A 21,188-nucleotide genomic window follows, 5' to 3' on the forward strand; every position below is an offset into this window, starting at 1 on the left:
ACACCCGAGCATCCTTTAATCTTGATGTGTATGTCATGTCGTACCCTTATATTCTTTCCTATTACATAATCCCAAGCACTCTCTACCTCTCCTTTTCTTAATGTTCAACACATTTAGAATTTATTTATTTAAAACACATTTTTCCCATTAGCCAATAAACTCTAAGGACAGCGACCATGTCCATCTTGTTCATGATTATAACTCCAGTGTCTAGCACAGGGTAAGCCCTCAATATTGTTGAACCAATCAAGCAACAGCAACCTAAAAGCCAGGTTTGCCCAATATTATTACTGTTCTATTCTGAGAGTCTACAGGTATCCCAAAATCTTAGCCACCTGAGTCTTGAAAATACCTTTTTTCTCAAGATTTGGAAAGGCAATGTCCTCTACGGACAGGGGTGGCCAATTAAGTATGCGGGGCTTCCAGGAAAGCTCTTCAGAGGGGATATGATTCTATGATCCTACCAAGAAGTATGCCCTTTGGCCTTGCCCTTCATACCTGGCAGCACAGCGATGGTCATACGGTAGCTGTAAGGCAAACCTCTGTGGAAGCCAGAGTTAAGGATGACGAAACGAAAAGAAATAGGTCGTGTGGAAACCTGATGACCACAGAGCTGCCACACAAGCCCTGAACTGCCTAGCTCCAGACTTCTTTTATGTGAAGAAAAAAAACTTAACCTGTGTCTTATGTAAACTAGTTCCTGCTTTTCTGATTGTCTTTTACCTATGACTCAACCCAAACATAATTGATATACCCAAGTTCCTAAAGTGACTTTGGTTTAGGAACAAACCTTCTACAGGTTCTTTTCCTAGCCAACAGTTTCTGCTTTGTGTTTTCCTTCTTCCCTGAGGATCTTGAGGCACTTCGGAGCATATATTTCCATCCACTGCATTGCTGCTCCTCTATAGCTCTGAAATTGTCTACATTGCCTGGCATTCCAGACCTAAGGGTTGACCAGGAGACTCACGCCTGTATCACCATTTAGGCACAACAACTCCTGATGTCTTCAGGGGGGTCCACAAGCTCAAAAATCAATCCTCCACTGAATTCTAGCACATTTTACAGTTATAAAAGAACTCAACAACAAATCTGCCCAAGTCTGTCTCCTTAACAATTGTCAGATGCTGAAATTGTACTTTATTTGAAATCTAAAAGATACACAATTTGTTTATTTTCTTTCAGATTAATGTTCTGTTTTCATTCCTTACCTTATTTCAGCAATATGTATTTCTGATTAAATATTTTTAAAAATCAAAACCTAGGCCCTCTTCCTTTTTGATCTCCTTCTCTACATAAGTAAGAAAGGACTAAGAAATGCCAGCTTATTGTTTCTCATGCTCTGTGTGTGTGTGTTTGTGTGTGTGTGTGAGAGAGAGGAGGGGGTGGGGGGGAGGGAGGGAGAAAAAGAGAAGTCTCCCATTCCCAGTAAAGCACAAAGGTCTCACCTTCCCCAACAAAGTGCTAGTAAATTTTACCCTAAGGTGGGTCACATCAGTGTCACTTGGCTGGCCACTTTGAGCCCCCTAAAGCGAAAAGTGCTTTTAGCATCTCACCATTTGTATTTGAGCAAACACATCATAAATCCATCTGTTTGCCATCCAAGCCTAGGCCAAGAAAAAATCTGCTGATTCATCTGTGCCTCAAATTGCACTGAATGTTTTCTGATTGGAAGGTTAGTCTGACATTCACACTCATGTTCAAAACAAACCCTCCTTGCCCTAGCCGGTTTGGCTAAGTGAATAGAGCATCGGCCTGCGGACTGAAGGGTCCCAGGTTTGATTCCAGTCAAGGGCACATACCCAGATTGCGGGCTCAATCCCCAGTAGGGGGCGTGCACAAAACAGTTGATCAATGATTCTCTCATCATTGATGTTTCAATCTCTCTCTCTCTCCCCCTCTCGCTTACTCTCTGAAATCAATAAAAATATATTAAAACAAACAAACAAAAACAATCAAACCCTCCTTCAGTTCCCTGAGTCACTGCCACACTTCATGAGGCATATTCAAAAAAAGGGTAAGAGCTTCTAAGGTTTAGAGTTTAACATACAGCTACCTAAATGCCAACATTATAATTGCATATAATAATTAGAAAAAGACTAGATGAAAATCCCAAGAAATGAAAGTATGGTAGAGAATTATAAGTGAAAATGCTCTAAAAAATTTATTTTCAAATTTCAAAGCTGTCGTAAATATACATATTTTAAAGATATAAGTCAATCAAACTTATTACGGGAGTATTACAGAAGAAAGCCTAAATAGTCAAACCAAATAAGTGTTCTTTAGAAAAATTTCAGGAAGATTTTTGTTTGCTTGTTTATTTGATGGATTTTCTTAAAATTCTAAAATAAATTTCCAGGTTTTCCTCATAGGGCCACTTCGTGTGCAACAGAACCATGAGCCAAAGCTCAAGTCCATTTGTAGAAGCAATACCCTTTCTAAGACATAGCTGACTTTATTTGCTCAGAGCTGCAAATTCATTTTTTAAAATGGATTCAAGGTTTTCTAATGGTAGGTACTGCCTGATACAATGGCACCTAGAAAGACATTTTCCACTCCTAAGTATTTCTTGTACTAAAAAAAAAAAGGATAGAAAACAAGTACCATGCTCTCTCTTCCCCATTCCTCAGTTAATAAACTCCTGCGGTGATCTCACTGTTCTGACTAGCCTAACTTCTAGAGGACAGGCAAGAGCTGCTGGCTGAGCTCCTGCCAGCAGTACAAATGAGACTGGAATGCGATGTGATTCTGCAATACTGATGGTGAAGGGATGACTCATGCCTGACAGTTATAAACAAAAAGGAAGCCAGCACTGTCTCCTGGAGACAGGGAGGAAAAAAAAAAAAGGATGAACCAGAACCTGACCTCCCAGCACCTAGAACAGTGCCTGGCCTTCATAAGTATACAATAAATAAATGTGAAGTAGATGGATAAATAAATGATGCCTTTCCTACTTGTTCAAATCACTTTCAATACCAGGAGTAAAACTTTCTATCTTTCAATCCACATCCTATATATTTATCTGGAATTGCTGTTTGCCTCTTCTCCAAGGATGAAGCAGTAAGCATTTTGCTCCTAACTCCATGAAGGAATAAGAATCTCAGGGAAGCATGAGAATATCCCATAATTCCATTTTAAGTCACAGTAAATTCCTAAAGAAGCTTCTTTTGTGGAATGCATTCCGTACAAATCTATGGAATCTACAGAAGTTGATGTTACCATCAATTTTCTTGGCAAGATTAAGAGAAGGTAATAGAGAGGAGATTGCTACCCTGCAGACACCAGAACTCACCTCTTGGGTTTTATTTTTGATATAAATGACACAATCTTAAATGCCAAGAAGAAATCAGCCACCAAAGAAGCCTGGCCGCTCCCTGAGAATGCTGGCTCTCTCACTGACGAGAACTCCTTACCTGTTCCGGGCACAGTACCAGCACTCCGTTATAGCTAAGGAGGACTATGCTAACTGATGGTTCAGACAGAAGACAGGAAGGATAAAGCTGTCTTTGCTTTTTCTACAGTCCTGAAAGCTCAGGTTTACATCACAAGAAGAGAAGTACACAAAGATATAATTGTCCTGCCCTCGCTCAACAATGGACACAGCTCGACCTCCTCCCTGCCTCCATATTCTCCCTATTTTTACTGTCAATTCTTCTCCCAGGCCAGTCTCACAGGGCGGTTGAAAGGTTCTTCCTGTTTGTTTTTACACAGGGTTGATTCTTCTACATTTTCATATAGCTCCCTGAACTCACTATCACTCTTAAATTTATTTACATATTAAGGAAAATACCTATTCTTGTTACATTGTAGAAAATACCTTGACTCTTATTGGTACAAATACTCTCCAAGGGGAGCTGTAACTGCAGTTTCTGGGCTATAACATGCCTGCCCCATAAGCAACTGGAACGAGTCTGAAGCCAACCCAGAGCCTTATCCAGCAGCCAGCATGGAATGGATACAAGTTCATCTCCTACCTAGTAAAAGTATCAGTGTGGTTAACTCAGATGCCAAAAATCACAATCCCAACCAAAGCCCTAAACTAGCCACAGAAAGCATCATGCTAACAGTGGAAATATATTTACAATCCCAAACACCCCAAAACAGGGGCTCTGCATCTCAGCTGATAAGCACGAAGCCCTAAGGATGGGAGCTTCTCTATGTTGCATACTTGTATGAATCAGGTAAACAGACAAGGTGACAAGAATGTACTAAACAGATACTATGCATTCTACCACAGATACACATAAAGCAGGAATCTGAAGCTTTGGTGTCTTACCACTTACTAGACTCGAGGAGGGGGAGGGGGAGAGAGAGAGAGGGAGAGAGAGAGAGAGAAAGGAAACAGGACAATGGAGAAGAAGGAGGAAGGGAAGACTTTACCTTTTAACTTTATGACTTTAACTGTTGTATTATTTACCTTTTTATAACATTTCTCTTACTTCATTTTATTACAAAAGAACTCACAGTGAGTTATGAAGAACTTTGTCTCTAATTAGAGCAGGATAATAACCATAAGTACATGGGGACCAGGAGGACTTAGGTTTGACAAAATGAAGGAGTCCCAATGTGGATGGTTCTCAGGTGGGTGACAGAGAGGCAGGAATCTTCTTCTCAAGGACACAGATTCATTCATACAAAGGGAGGAGGGAACTGGCTTACTATGTGCCAGACCCTGTGCTGGGTGCTTTACAAACACTCTCTCATTTAAGCCTCACCCCAGTCCTAAAAGATATGGATAAGTACCCCATCTTACAAATGAGGGGACAGTCAGTTAAGTAACGAAGCCAGGATGTAAACCCAGGTCCATTCAACTATAAAGACCATGGTTAAATAGTAACTGAAGGTCCACCGTATGTCAGGAACTGTTAGGGACGTTCTGAAAGAACAAAGATTGGACAAGATGATTTCAGGGTTCCTGACAATCCTTGTGTTCTATGTTAAGTATATGTTTGCTGCAAAGTAAAGGCCCAGCTATGAAACAACTCTCCAAGGACTGGGTGAGAAATCACCAAAGAAAATAAGTTCATAGTCCCAACAACAGTTTTGCATGTTGACAGTACTTTCAACCTGTGTCTCTGAATTAGGGAAGACCCCCTACCCCATCATCCTCTACTCAAAGGGATCTGAGACAGCAGAGCTGAGACAGTGAAAACAGAGAGGGAAGTCATTTGATGTAGGAAAGAGGCAGGATCCTAGAAAAGGGAGAAGACAAAAGAGGAAGGTTACGATTATAATCGCAGCCAGATTTCCTCCCCAAGAGCTAACCTTGGAAGGCTAAAAATTAATCACTGGTGGTGAATTGAGAAAATAGCCTCAACTTCAAGCTGTTCCTAAGAGATATCAAGTCTTCTCTCATGAGCATAAGGATTTTTTTTTAAACTTGCCTTTAAACCACACATATCCTTAAAAGGTAAGTTAACCTATAAGTATTCCCAGGTTTCTTGGCAAAAAAACATGTACAGAGGATGGTTACATTCCACCATGTATGTTAGTGTGTGTTAGGGGAAAGGCAAGAGAGATGTTAAATTCGAAGAATACAGGGTTATTGTCAGAAGGAATTTATAATTAATGACTTGCCTGAACCTCCCATATCCTTTATTAACATATATTTTAGTTCCCCTTTCTTATTGCCCCACAAAAATCATGGTTTCTTTATTTTAATATCTCTTGAATATCATTATTTTTTCTCTTATATCTGTTATCCCAACTTCATTATCTAACTAAAAGTAAGCAACACACAACAAATTTAGTTCTAAAAGGTGCCATATTAAATGACAATAACTAGACAAAAATTAAGAGAAGCTAACTTTCTAGCAACAAATAATTTTCCGTAAATTTTGGAATTAAAACTGTACATAAACGTTTATTATTTTAAGTAAGATCCTTTATAATAAATTTGGTTTGTGAAAGTGTTAACTGCTGAGAAATTAAAAATATCAATGTCTATAAAATTTTGAAAAGAACATTTCCATTGAAATCTATTGATTGAGGGTTACAGAAAACTTTACTACTCCAACTGGTTCGAGTTAAAAATAATTTTAAAAAAAAAGTTATTTGCAAGTTATACCTTTTCTGGAAACATCAACCTACTTCAGTTCCCTATCAGACATCACTATGAGCCAAAAACCATGGCAGCGTGTGGCAGCCTGGCTGCCAGGTGACACGTACATTTTTCCCAAGGGCCAGAAAACACCCGGTGGGGACAAACAGGCTACTGATAAGCACAGAACAACCGAGAGCTACGGACCTGCCACGGTAAAGAAAACAACGCTGCTGGAAAGCAGGATCTCAGTTTAAGCTTAGTAAACTTAATCTTCTCTGCTTCTTTTCATTCCTTTCTTACAGATGTTCACAGGAAAGAAATACACAGACACACCCCACATCAGACTGAGACAACTCTGAGGCAGACAACTGTGTTCCACTGGACTTATAAGAGGAAGAACAGAGAAAAGGAGGTGGGTATGGATGTATGCAAAGAAAGGGGTGAGGGTGCGGAAGGGGAAGTATGTCCACAAAGACAGAACTAGCGCGTATGGAGAATGGTGAAATGTGTTGCCAATTGGAAAATGCTGCTTTAAATTTAACACTAAACAAGGTTTTAGAAACTAATGGCTTGACTACTGAATTAGGAACCAAGAATCTCCGGGGACCAGAACTAACAAGCTGGGAACACAGCACTATGGGTTCATGTGAGTTGGCCTATTTCTAGAAAAACTGAAAATGACTAATTTATGAAGACTTTAAAGTAACAGATTAGAAGAATGACCATTGTATAAGAGGGCAGGGGAAAATTCTGCCTTGACAATCTGACAGTTGCAAATGAACATCCATTTCCCCTAATTCAATCTTGGTTTCCTTTAGCTAAATGTTTCCTTTCTTCACCACCCCTTTTATACACCAAATGGAAGGGCTGTTTAGAGCTAACTCACTGGTCCTAAATAAAAAGAGAGCTAAACAAAAAGATCTTTCTCACTGGCATGAAAAATCTTCAAGGTGGCTGTGAAATGCTCCCAGCAGTGAGCTGAGCATGGCTGATGGGCTTCATGGAGACAGGAGCCTGACTGTAGAGACAGGGCAGGGCCTGCGCTCCACAAAGGCTGCCCCTGTGAGGCTCAGCATCAAAGGGATCAAACTTGGAACCGTTGGGGTCCGTTGCTATTTCTACATCAAAACCATTAGTGAATAAAGCAGATCCGGAGAAACATTGGCTAAGGAAGCCTCAGAAACCACATGAAACAGAAACACAGGCTTGTGAATTCCTCAAAAAAAAGAAGAATATTCCTCAAGAAAGAATATATATTTCAACTGTGTGAAGAGAAAGCTGGTTTGGTATCTCAACTCCCCAACTAGGTAGCCTCCTCAGGTGTCATCTCAGTCTGAGTGCTTAGCAAGATCAGGAGCAAGCACCACTCTCACCAGTAAGCTAGGCGCTCAGCCAGGCTCTTGGGGGAAGGCTCTCACTTTCCCTCCTTGCATCCCCTCAATTCATAGAACAAAAGTGAAATGAGCGTTAAAAATGAAAACCAATAAAAGAAATAAATATTTAAAAATTGAAACCAATAAAATGATGGGGTACAAAGAAATAAAATCATTTGCCTCTCCTGCGATGGCTTTGCTCACATTCCAAGACTGTTTTTAAAAGGCAATAACAGGAAAAATCACTACCCAACGCAGAGCAGGCAGTCATTTCACCCATTTACCCGTGTTCTTAAGCTGCAGGTCACAATGTATGAGGTCATAGCAACAATTTAGTGGTTGCTATCATCATTTTTCAAAATGAAGTCAAATAGAATAGAAAGAAAAATATCAGTGTGTTTTGCAAGAAGTAAAAGTATTGGTTCCTGAAACTTTATTTCAAAGTATATGTGTATGTATGTACTGGGTCCTGTTATAAAATGTTATTTCTTACAGTGAATTAAAATCTAAAAAAGTATAAAAACCACTGAGCTGCTGAAAACTGCAAGGAACCAGACCAGGGCAGTATACTATAGACAGATTATTATGGATCAAATATTTATGCCTGTGAAGAAGCTCATGGGTCAACTGAGGAGCCTCAGTCAATATGCAAAAATTACTCACAGAGTTATCTAAGAACTCTCACAGCGTCCCTGAGCTGAGAAATGCAAGCTCAAGGTGTGAAAACAGGAAAGTCACCACTGAAACTGACCTGAGAGAAAATGCTGCCCTATATACATAGTCCCCTCTAGCTTTTATCAAGATAAAATAAACCTGGACTCTGGAAGGAAATGAGTTTCTATTTCTAGAATGTCACTGATCATGCTACAACCAAAGGACTCATTCATTGACTGGGAGATCAAGCCTTATAGAACAAGAGTAGGTGAAGACGTTATAAGAAAAAAGAAACCGCCCTAGCTGGTTTGGCTCAGTGTTTAGAGCAGTGATGGCGAACCTATGACACGCGTGTCAGCGTGTCAGAGGTGACACGCGAACTCATTTTTTTTTTCTTTGTTAAATGGCATTTAAATATATAAAATAAATATCAAAAATATAAATCTCTGTTTTACTATGGTTGCAAATATCAAAAAAATTCTATATGTGACACGGCACCAGAGTTAAGTTAGGGTTTTTCAAAATGCTGACACGCCAAGCTCAAAAGGTTTGCCATCACTGGTTTAGAGCTTTGGCCTGCAGACTGAAGGGTCCCAGGTTTGATTCCGGTCAAGGGCACATGCCCAGGTTGCAGGCTTCATCCCCCATGTTGGGTGTGCAGGAGGCAGCCAATGATTCTCATCATTGATGTTTCTATCTCTCTCTCCCTTCATCTCTGAAATCAATAAAAATGTATTAGAAGAAAGAAACCACTCTTCTAGTCCTGCCAAGCTAGCCCGTCCTTCCTAGCACAACTAACCAAGGTGATGGACTCTCTATGCTGAGAGTATCTGCATCCTTGTATTCCTACCCACTCCTGACCCCTGGCATAGTCACACGCTTTGTCCATCCCCATTCAGTCTACTCAAATAGCCCAATCCCAGCTATACAGGAGGAAAGGAAGCCTAGCACAAGAGACAAGTCCTTCCTAAGTGGAGACAGCAACACCAGACAGGCGATATGATCTCTTAGGATATGCCATAAGACCTGTGCTCTCTTTGCGAGTGATATTCTCCAGATCTCATAACATTAAGCCAGACCTGTCTTCACATTCCCAAAATTGTCTTCACATTCCCAAAATTCCTTAGAAAGTAGGAAACATGCCTGGCCAGTGTTGCTCAGTGGTTGAGCATCTACCCATGAACCAAGAGGTCACTGGTTCAATTCCCAGCCAGGGACAAGCCTGGGTTGTGGGCTCGATCCCCAGTGGGGGGTGTGCAGAAAGCAGCTGATCGATGATGTTTTTCTCTCATCATTGATGTTTCTATCTCTCTCCCCCTTTCCCTTCCTCTCTCTCTAAAAATCAATAAAAACATATTTTTTTAAAAAGTAGGAAACAGCCGAAACCAGTTTGGCTCAGTGGATAGAGCGTTGGCCTGCGGACTGAAAGGTCCCAGGTTCGATTCCGGTCAAGGGCATGTACCTGGGTTGCGGGCACATCCCCAGTGGGAGATGTGCAGGAGGCGGCTGATCGATGTTTCTCTCTCATCGATGTTTCTAGCTCTCTGTCTCTCTCCCTTCCTCTCTGTAAAAAAATCATAAATAAAATATATTAAAAAAAAAATAAAAAATAAAAAATAAAAATAAAAAGTAGGAAACATGATCTGTCCCACTTAGCAAATAATGGCTAAGCCTAAGGAAATACAAAATTATTCACTTGTCTCAACTCTAATAAGCGCATGCCCTAGCCAGTGTGGCTCAGTTGGATGGATGTCGTCCCAGGCACCAAAAGATTGCCAGTCAGGGCACATGCTCCAGTTGCCGACTTATTCCCCAGTGGGGGGTGTGCAGGAGGCAGCCAATCAATGGTTCACTCTCACATCAATGTTTCTCCTCCCTCTCTTTCTCTTTCTCTCTCTCTCTCTCTCTCTCTCTCTCTCAACATCAATTAAGAGATACATATATTTTAAAAAACAACATTAATTATCCATCATCTTATTGTTCCTTTTAGAAAGGAATGGCTAGAGATAATCCTAGAACACCTTCCTGTTAAGAAAGAAAAAAGGATTTCTACCCTTGAACATAATCATTCTGTAAAAGCATGGCGAGATGCAAGTATCACATTCCTTCTATTTTATTTTATTTAAATATATTTTTATTGATTTCAGAGAGAAAGGAAGAGGGAGAGAGCGATGGAAACATCAATGATGAAAGAGAATCACTGATCGGCTGCCTCCTGCACACCCCACACTGGAGATCGAGCCCACAACCCAAGCATGTGCCCTTGCCTGGAATCAAACTCCAACCCTTCAGTCTGCAGGCCGACTCTCTACCCACTGAGCCAAACCAGCCAGGGCACATTCCTTCTATTTCAGAAAGGGAGACAGGAGGCAAGGAGACAAGCCAATTGCTTAGGGCCTTGCAGCACAGCAGCAGAGGCAGGGATGGGCACTGCTACAACCTTGTGTGTTTTCAACTTCCTAGACTATGTTCCTTTAACTCCATCAGCTGATGTTCAGAGCCGAGGGTATATACTGCCTCTGAGAAAGTTCAAATACAAGAAAAGTTGGTATATGTATATACAGTTGTATAAGTATGAGATTGGTACCTGTAAGAGAGCATGCTGCATCGTCACCTCCAGTTCGGCTAACACATGGGCAGCATCCTCACTGTCCTCTTGGACCTCCAGGTCCTCCTCAGGGATGGTCTCCCAGGCGCCCTGGTGAGCAACGGGAGTGTGGCTGACCCGAGTCTGAGTCCCATAGGTGAAGCGGAGGCGCCGAAGCTTACAGCTCTCCTCACTGCCCAGCTTGGTGGTAGGAAGCACCTGCACCCCCAATAGCAGGTTCAATAGCTGGCACTTGACATTACAATCCTGGCCGAGGATCAAGATGCAGGGGAGGCAGTCCACAATCTGCTGGAGGTACTTCTCTTCCTTAGGTGGGAAGGAAATGCAGCTCAGCTGGCCTGGTTGGGGAAGGGGAGGGTGGAGAAGGAGAAAGGAGGACAGAGAGAAGAGTGAGGAGGGGTAGAGAGAGATTCATACAGAGACCCCATTGGGATGCCAGGGTCCTAGAGAAAAAATTCCTAGGAAGCTCTTGGTTGAAGGAGACATCAGGAAAACATCCCAGTCAGAAAAGGCTCCTCAAATATCAAACAGAATTCCCCTCCCTGGCTCGTCCCCAAAGCAGTTGTTTCTATCCAGAAAGGTAGCAGTGACCTGATCTACCCTCCCCCCTCCTTCTCCATCCAGGGAAGTGACAGCCTAAGGCAGTGGTCGGCAAACTCATTAGTCAACAGAGCCAAATATCAACAGTACAACGATTGAAATTTCTTTTGAGAGCCAAATTTTTTAAACTTAAACTATATAGGTAGGTACACTGTTATTAACTTAATTAGGGTACTCCTAAGGCTTAGGAAGAGCCACACTCAAGGGGCCAAAGAACCGCATGTGGCTCGCGAGCCACAGTTTGCCGACCACTCGCCTAAGGAGTTTACAAGGACTCAGTCACAATCACAAGAACATTAAATTGACAAAGCCATTAACTGGGATGTGAGTCCAAGGAGAAATCACACCTGAATATGTTAAAATGAAAACCTTCCTTAGGACAGAAGATCTAATACTTGAACATATTCGACCTTTTTAAATGTCGCTACCATGTGAAGTTTTAGCTTGTTATTTTCCTCTTTGATGACATATTTTATAACTAAATGTATGGGACTCTCTAAATACACACATATTGAAATAAAAAGTTACATATGTTTAGATAAGCTCTAGGATCTTTTCTGGCTCATCTCTCTGAGAGCTGGAGATAGCACCCCAGTTGCCAAGTCATCTGTTTTCTGAAAGCATCAGGTACTCAATTAAGATCGATATCTCCTAATCAAATCACATTCCCTTGTATGGAAAGGGAAAGAACTGCCTGTTAGGATCCAAGCAAATCTAGGAAGAGATGTGATTTATTTAAAAAACATTCTTTCAAGACAACCACGCTTCCACAAACAAGTCCAATAGTGTTCAAGACAGAACAAAAGACTTCCTAAAGCATGAAGTCCCCTGTTTGAGGTAAGGAACCAGAAGTCAGTTGACTGAAACTCAGATTCTGAACTCCATCGTTCCCCCACTTGTCCAGTGCCAGTGCCTGCCTATCTCTATGATTCAGGCAACCCTTGAGTTTGTTCGGAAGGGCACAGACACATGGTTCTTAGGCTGTAAGAAGGCTGATCTGACATACATCTTAATTGAAATTTGCGGTGGCACCAACAAACAGTATTCCCTTTAGTCACTTAACCACGAGCTGTAAACCTTCCATACATTGTTTATTTGTTCCTATACATGAAGCAAGAGAGCCCAGACTCATTGAAGAGGTTGGTCTACTTTAGGGTGTACCTATCCTGCCACATACTTAAACCTTAAACCTCCTTCTCTTCCACAAATGGCACCACCAAAAGGTTTACAGGGGCCCACTTTCACCCAGACCCCCGTGTGCATTTCAGGGAGCCCTTCCCTTCAGGTCTGTCTGCAAGCACACCACCTGGCTGCACATGCACGTCAGCAAAGCTAAAGCAAGGAAGTCTGTGCTTCTAGGGAAGAGACGGGTCCTTTGAAAAAGCAAAGAGAGTAAATGAGGGCCTAATTCTGTGTAAGGATTTACTAAACGCAAGAATAAAACACCAGACCACTGGTCTAACTTTGAACTACCATCAAAAGCAATGGGACACAGCCAACTTCTTGTATGACCACTTAGCACACAGCAATGGACTTGTCCTGAGTGCCTGCATATCTTGTTCACAGCTAAACACTTGTCACAGTCTACTCTAGTTATCTTGTTTATAATTAGCGGAACACCCAACACAACGACAAAAACATAGTAAGTACTTTAAGTTACACCTTTGTTCACTCTGTGCAAGAACCCATTTATTGTGGAGAATTGTTTACAAAAAGCTGTAAGTATTCTGCTAAAGACTCAGGAAAGTCCAGTACCATGATGAATCACTTAGGAGCAACTAACATTCCTAAAAACATGGACAACAGAACAGATTCTCCCCAATCACCTTGCAGAATTCATTTAACTACCGAACTCTCCGCCTGAGCAGTGAGAAGTCCAACTAGATTCACTCTCATCTACGCTTCCTACCTTTCCTCTCTTCTCAGTCCTCCTCAGATCCTCAGATAGGTGTCAATTCATTCTGACAAACTTCATAACTCCTAAAACAAAAGTTGGTACATAATAAAAACCTGAATGAGATTTGTTATTGCTGCAGCTAGGAGAGTGGGTAATCCTATATAATAAAAGGTTAATATGCAAATTGACCAAACAGCAGAATGACCGTCGCTATGACACGCACTGACCACCAGGGGGCAGGCGATCAATGCAGGAGCTGCCCCCTAGTGGTCAGTGCGCTCCCACAGGGGGAGCACAGCTCAGCCAGAAGCAGGGCCCTCGGCTGGCAAACGCAGCAGGGGTGGCGGGAGCCTCTCCCGCCCCCATGGCAGCACTAAGTACCCCTCGGGGGAGCCGGCCTAAGCCAGCAGTCAGACATCCCCCAAGGGATCCCGGACTGCGACAGGGCACAGGCTTGGCGGAGGGACTCCTCCCCACCCCCAACTGCAAGAATGTTGTGCACCGGGCCTCTAGTAGATAATGAAAATCAACTAAGCATTTTCAGCACCATAGGGAGAGATCTCAACATCTCTGAGACACTGTCAGCTATAGGAAAGCCAGTAAAACATGCTCTACGTGAGCCAAAAACCACAGCACACACCCCATTATTCATCTGACCCAAATCACCACGCACACACAAACACACCTCTGTAGTGACAAAAACAGTCACTACAAATAGTACCACTGGTGTCAAATAGCCATAGACCAGTGCAATGGACCAAGGGCCGACACTGAAACTAGTTTTAATTTTTGTTTCCATGCACAACTAGGGTTCTATGTGCAATCATTTTCACTGAAGAAAGCTCTTATATGGATATTACCATTGGTTTTTCAATATCTCATTATCCAAGCCCTTTGCTTCTCCTACAAATTTTTAACTTTTTTGTTTATATTTTTTTATTGCTTTCAGAGAGGAAGGGAGGGGAGAGAGAGAGAAACATCGATGAGAGAGAATCATTGATTGGCTGCCTCCTGCACACCCTGCCCCCACCGGGGATCAAGACCACAACCTGGAGATGTGCCCTTGACCAGAATCGAACCTGAGACCTTTCAGTCCACAGACCGATGCTCCATCCACTGAGCTAGAGCAATCTTTAACTTTTTTATTGATCTCCAACGTGTCTACAAGATTTGAACAAGGGCGTGGAGAGAAGTGAAGGTGAAACTAGACTGTTTCACTCCTTGATTCTCTCAGCAAATGGTTCATGGTTCTGTGAGGAGGAGCGCAGCATCGAATTGGAAACAGCACTAGAGAAGGGAGATATCCTGGTCCCCGGCTTCACCGCTGATTAGCTCTGTGACCTTGACAACTCACTTGCTTTGTCTCAGCCTTGGATTTCTCATCTCTGAACTAAGGGATTTCAGTGGTTCTCAACCTTCTGGCCCTTTAAAACAGTTCCTCATGTTGTGACCCAACCATAAAATTATTTTCGTTGCTACTTCATAACTGTAATGTTGCTACTGTTATGAATCGTAATGTAAATATCTGATATGCAGGATGGTCTTAGGCGACCCCTGTGAAAGGGTCGTTCGACAGCCAAAGGGGTCGCGACCCACAGGTTGAGAACAGCTGGATTAAATCATCTTTAACATCCTTTCCAGTCCTAAATTCCAGGATTCCATCAGGTTTTAACTGTCGGAGGAAACATAACTGAGGGAATGGGTGGTTGGTCTGGTTGTTTTTACTCTAAGTTATATGTGAATTTAATTATGCACGCTCTCCCTGGGCTACTACTGAAACTGCAGATCAAAAAACATGACTGAACTAGCCAGGGGCTCTGAGGACCTACAGTGCAGTGCTAGCAGTTCGCTAAAGAAGATGAGAAACTGTAGACTGACAGGAGGAGGAAGGAAGAAAACCTTCTTCAGAGGTGGAGCAGCTGCCCCACTGACAGTTAAAGGACTTCAGAGCTAATCGGGTTTTCTTTGTAATTAATATAACAGCATCTGCATATGGGCTGCCAGAAGGCAACGGTAGGGCTTCCCAGCTGGAGCACATTAACCCTGCCAACTCTGCTGCAGGAAAAGTCAACTCAAATTCAAGTGCAAGCTAAGGCTTATTTTTCTCTAGCTAGTTCATAAATACAGATTTTCTTGATTTCGATTAGAGCTGGCCCTTGAACAATGTCAACAAAAAAATATAGGGGCTCCAACAACCTGCCAGTTGACCCTTGAACATGGGTTTGAACTGACCCACTCAGTTCGATTGGAAAAAGGCACGTATAAGTGGACCCAAGCAGTTCACACCGACGTTGTTCGAGGGTCACCTGTACTTCTGAACAAAGCTTTCAAACCAGAATGAGAAGAGCAACTAAAGTAGCAACCCATTTTGTTCATTTGTTTTAGATAATGAAGGGGAGCAAAATATACCACTCCAAAATGCCTCTGGCATGTTGATTGATTTTAAGCTGGTTATTTTTAAGAAACAGCAGACTCCACTCAGGTGAAGCTCTGAAAACTGAGCAGAAGTTACCCTTTCGTAAGAAACATTTATAAGGGAAATCTCCTTCATAAGGGTATCTTTCTCTCGGTAGCAGAAAAAAGATGACTCTAAATCTCTAGACACTCTTATCAATGAAGAAGGGAAAGCTTAGATCTGCGTTAACAACCTTACCCGTGTGTACCATCCTTTTCCTGGTGACCTCCCATAACTACCCACCCCCAACAACATCTGTCTCTAGCTGATATTTAAAGTGGTAACTTGAACCATTTCAGAATTACTCACTTTTCCTGAGCTTCTCCCATGTATACAGGAGGTATGCATATTATCAAATTTCTGTTTGTTTTTCTCCTGTTAATGTCTCTTTATTATGAGGGGGAAGGGGAAGAGTCTACACCAAGAACCTAAAAGGGTAGAGGAATTATTTTTCCTCCCATAGTAACATTTACTGTACCCTTTCTAAGTACATAACTTGAATTGCCTCATGTCATTTAATGTTCCTGACTCTACCAGAGAATGAATATTATCCCCATCTATACTAATAAAAGGGTAATATGCTAATTAGACCGGGTCAACCGGCCATCTTCTGGGCGTCCAACTTCCTTCCAGAGGCAGAGGCAGAGGCAGTTAGGGACGATCAGGCCAGCAGGGGAGGGCAGTTGGGGGTGAGATCAGGCCGGCAGGGGAGAGCAGTTGGGGGTGAGATCAGGCTGGCAGGGGAGGGCAGTTAGGGGTGATCAGGCAGACAGAGGCAGTTAGGGGCGATCAGGCTGGCAGGGGAGAGCAGTTAGGGGCAAGATCAGGCCAGCAGGGGAGGGCAGTTAGGGGCAATCAGGCAGGCAGGCAGGTGAGCGGTTAGGAGCCAGTGGTCCCAGATTTCGAGAGGGATGTCCGACTGCCAGTTTAGGACATCCCCCAAGGGGTCCCTGATGGGAGAGGATGCAGGCTGGGCTGAGGAATTTTGTGCACCGGGCCACTAGTTTAGAGATAATCGTCAACATTTATAGGAAACAGCTTTAAAAAAAGAGCCCAGCCCTAACCGGTTTGGCTCAGTGGATAGAGCGGCCTGTGGACTGAAGGGTCCCAGGTTCGATTCCGGTCAAGGGCATGTACCTTGGTTGCGGGCACATCCCAGTAGGGAGTGTGCAGGAGGCAGTTGATCGATGTTTCTCTCTCATCGATGTTTCTAACTCTCTATCCCTCTCCCTTCCTCTCTGTAAAAAATCAATAAAATAAAAAAATACACACACACACACACACACACACACACACTAGAGGCCCGGTGCACAAAAATTTGTGCACTGGCGGGCGGGGGGTGGGGGGGTGTCCCTCAGCCCGACCTGTGCCCTCTCAGAGTCTGGGACCACTCAGGAGATAACCACCTGCTGGCTTAGGCCCACTCCCCAGGTGGCAGATGGCAGGCCCGATCCCACAGTGCCTGCCCCGCCTCCCCGGGTCGAAGATGGCAGGCCCGGATGCTGAGCTGGATCGCAGACGGCAGGCCCGGATGGTGGCTGGGTGGGCGGTGGATTGTGCTGTCCCACACCGCCTGCAGTATGCAAATTTAACGGCCATCTTTGTTCGGTTAATTTGCATACTCTTCTGACTGGCTGATGGGTGTAGCAAAGGTATGGTCAATTAGCATCTTTGTCTTTTATTAGTGTAGATTTTTAAAAGAGCCCATGTTTCTCCATGTATCTAGGCAAATAAAAGGTGGAACACAGGGCAGTACAGGAGCTCTACCTAGGTCTCAGGGGACCAGTGTAGGGGAGGAAAACTTTTCCTTCTATCCTTCTAGATTCTTTGGCTGGTCTAACAATCAAATTAGTGTAAGACACATTAACAGGAGTAATTGCCTATGAGTACAGGACCCCCTAAGAATATGAGACTCACAGGCAGTCAGCAATTGAGATTTATTTGCCTTACTGAGATAAGGTCTGGGACTTCAAAGGTCAGGAAGGCAATTTTTAGGAGGATGGGAAGAGCAAAAATTTTGTAAGCAAATGTTTGCCAGGCCATTCAGAGATAATGGAACTCAGAGAGGACTTCAATCTCCAGTCCCTGCCAAGCTTCCCCAGACCACAACACCTACCTATACTCTTTGTGGCTGACAGTGTAATAGTTCTCTTCATAGACCAGGCCCTCTATTTAAATTCTTCTAGACAGTTAAGGGGTAGGTTAAAAAAAAGCTCTATGTCGTTGGACCTTCATTGTCTTCAGCTCAAAATAGTTCACTTGCCAAAGTGCCACATTCGGGGAGACTGGTTCTGAACCACTTTACCAGGTTATTACTTAGTAGTAGACAATACCCCTGAAGAGTGGCAGAATATGCCATCCCAAAATATGCTACTTTGGCATAAGGATTATTTTGAACTGAAGGTACTTGGCACACAGCAGGTTTAAGAAGAGCGCTCTGACCTCCCCTTTTTCTTCCTGAAAGCAGGAGATAAAAACCCCATCTGGCAGATGTCCTTATACCAGAAGGAAAGCAACATCCTTATCACCAGGGACCAGGAGTCAAGGCCATGAAAAATCTGTACAAATAAGCCTTGTTAAACCACCCTCTGTCTTCCTACTTTTCCACCATTAACTGCCCTAGCTCAAGCCCCTGTGTCTTGTCATGTTTTCAAATTTACTTCTGTTTATCCAATTCAGTAAATGTTCAACTCCGTTTCTTTGGGTCTTCATTCTCTTGTGAGGACTCCCAAATACAAGGAAAACTTAATAAGATGCATATGCTTTTCTCCTGTTAATCTGTCCTACATCAATTTAGGTCTTAGGCCCAGCTTCGAGACCCTAACAGAATAGATATTTCCTCCCCTACACCCTCTACCACGTTTTCCCAATCTGCATAAAACACAACTTAGTAACCGTAGAACCCCAATGTAAGCAGACTGACAGAACTGCCCCGAACCCAATTTAAAGCAGACGGACAGTCACTACGAAAATTGCCCAAAACCAGAAATAAAGCTTGGGGGGAAAACACAGTATTACTATTAGCTGGTGTACATTTTTTAGAAATTATTGTTATCCTAAGGTCATTAGAGTCTTTTTCCTATAAGAGTAGGTGCTTTTCAGAAAAATTTTAATGCTCCTCTTACCAGTTGGTGTGTATTATCCTTTGGGTTTGAGGGTAAGACTATTCCAAAAAGAAAGAACTGGAGAGAAGGAATACTAATGGCCTTTTATGTCTCTACTGCCCATTAGAATAGGTACTTTAAACTATTTTGGAGTAAGGGCAATGGAGTTTACCACTCTCCTTGCCAGTTTTCCATCCTAATCAGTATTACATTCAAGAGGTGAGTGAAGGCCAGGGTAAGTTGTAGTCTATGGCCAAGCTAGGAAGGCAATCAATGAAGTGAATGAAATGGGACTCTGCCTTTGCCTCATACTATTGAACTCATGGGCCTTCAGAGTTCATTCAGATCTCAACAGTTCCTACTGCGATCTTTGTTCCTGGTCCGCAAGGATTTCCTCCTTCAGTCAAGTTTTTTTTTACCTCACTTTTAACATTAAACGTACAGTCCTCTCTGAAAGTGAATGAAAATATAAAGGATTTTATAATTCACTGAAGTAATCAGTAACACAAATATACATTTCCACAAATAATTAGTGATGTTTTATTTCTTAATTGCATGTGCCAAGAGTAAAGGATAAATTCTAAGTTGAGAAATGAAGCTTATAGTCTTTCTACTACAACCAATTCTCCTACAAGCTTCAAAGTATTGAGCTACAAAAATCCCAGGAGCTGAGAGAAAAATAATTCTGCTAAGAAACATTTATCATTCCCAAACAAGCTCTCTGACCTTCGGCTAAATTTAAAGGATTCTGAATAAGAGTAAACACCCCCTTTAAGGAAAACACATGCGTAGGTAGTCTGGGTTTCAGAAACTTCAGGACCAAGCAGTACAAGATATTTTGGTTGACAGGGATGGTTTTTAGAGATTAGAGATTGAAATGTACTCAAGAATTCAAGCTTGTATTGAAAGCTGAAAAGTCAAGCTGGTAGAAATGTCACTGAAGTCCTCCTACCTGATGGGCATCTCTGATAGTTTTAAAGAAACAGGCTGTCCTGGCACGAGGGAGGAGAACGCGCCTCTGCCCCCAGCTCGATAGCCTCTGGAAGCCATGAGAAATGAAGAGACGCACCCAGCAGCCTGCTGACAAGCTCCTTTCTGGGTGAAACTGCTCCTGAGGCGGGGCATGCTGCAGAGGGAGCACAAAGGCAGCTGGCAGCTGAGGCTGGATTTACAAGATGCAGAGATGGAAGCGCTCCTCGAAGAAGGACCCCATGCTTCCCCAAGGGCTTAGTTTCTGTCATTTGGAAGGCAGCATCTCATAACTAGTAACCAGTAAGAATGATCGCAGGAGCCAGCTCAAACGGGGCTCACAGAGAACAATGTAAGCTTAAAAAAATTTTTAATGATTACAGATTAAAATCCATTGAAAAAACTCTCAAGTGCAGACTGATATAAATAGATAAACAAAGGAAAAGGAGAGCTCTTCCTTAACACTCAATACCTACTAAGAGATACAGAAGGAATAATAACTAAGAGATACAGAAGGCATGATAACTAAGAGATACAGAAGGCTTGATAGCTAAGAGATACAGAAGGCAAGATAACTAAGAGATACAGAAGGCATGATAACTATAATAACCACCACTGAGGCAGATGGCAGTTGTCAAGTAGACCAAGTAGATGCTACATCTGGTGATATAACAGGAACAGGATTATCAGTGAAATCTTAGAACACCTCCCCACAAAAAATTAATCGACTGGATGGAAATTTTCATTTGGAGTGTGGGGTGGGGACAGATATTGGGAAGTGTCAAGAATGGAGAAGAATTAGGCTAATTTGGGTAAATTCGAAGGGAAGGTACAGATTTACTAGTAACAAACTTCATACTTTAAATATGGTTTCTGAATCCAAAACAATGTATCCAGCTCCCCTTTTTAATATTTAAGTCTTTTCTTCAAGAAACCAAAAACCAAATTAGAGCTTTAATACTGTGGTAGAAGAACTGGAGTTTTGCCAAACTGGTTTGGCTCAGTGGATAGAGCATCGGCCTGCAGACTGAAAGGTCCCAGGTTTGATTCCGGTCAAGGGCATGTACCTTGGTTGCGGGCACATCCCCAGTGGGAGGTGTGCAGGAGGCAGCTGGTCGATGTTTCTCTTTCATCGATGTTTCTAACTCTCTATCCCTCTCCCTTCCTCTCTGGAAAAAATCAATAAAATATATTTAAAAAAAAAAAAAAAGAAGAACTGGAGTTTTAGATGAGTCGCTGGCATTGGGAGATTCAGTGCCATCTATCTATCTATCTATCTATCTATAATCCTATCTAATAAAAGACAAAAAGGGTAATTGACCGTACCTTCGCTACGCTTCCCATTGGCTAATCAGGGCGATATGCAAATTAACTGCCAAGAAAGATGGCAGTTAATTTGCATACGTAGGCACCAAGCAACAGAGGGAAGCCGGCTGTCCCAGGCAGGAGCAGCGAGTGAAGAACGGCGTGCAACCAAAGAGCAAAGAG

The 21,188-nt window shown here is 42.6% G+C and overlaps 1 protein-coding gene across 1 annotated transcript in view; it reads right to left on the reverse strand.

The window, feature by feature from the left end:
* DSTYK (dual serine/threonine and tyrosine protein kinase) overlaps positions 1-21,188 on the reverse strand; it is a 56,900-nt gene that overhangs the window by 22,265 nt on the left and 13,447 nt on the right. Inside the window, exon 2 of the mRNA XM_006094827.3 lies at positions 10,655-11,013. Within this exon, the coding sequence (XP_006094889.1) occupies positions 10,655-11,013 (359 nt within the window). The remainder of the gene's footprint in view (positions 1-10,654; positions 11,014-21,188) is intronic.

The sequence above is a fragment of the Myotis lucifugus genome, unplaced genomic scaffold, assembly GCF_000147115.1.
Source record: "Myotis lucifugus unplaced genomic scaffold, Myoluc2.0 scaffold_145, whole genome shotgun sequence".
NCBI classification, from domain to species: domain Eukaryota; kingdom Metazoa; phylum Chordata; class Mammalia; order Chiroptera; family Vespertilionidae; genus Myotis; species Myotis lucifugus.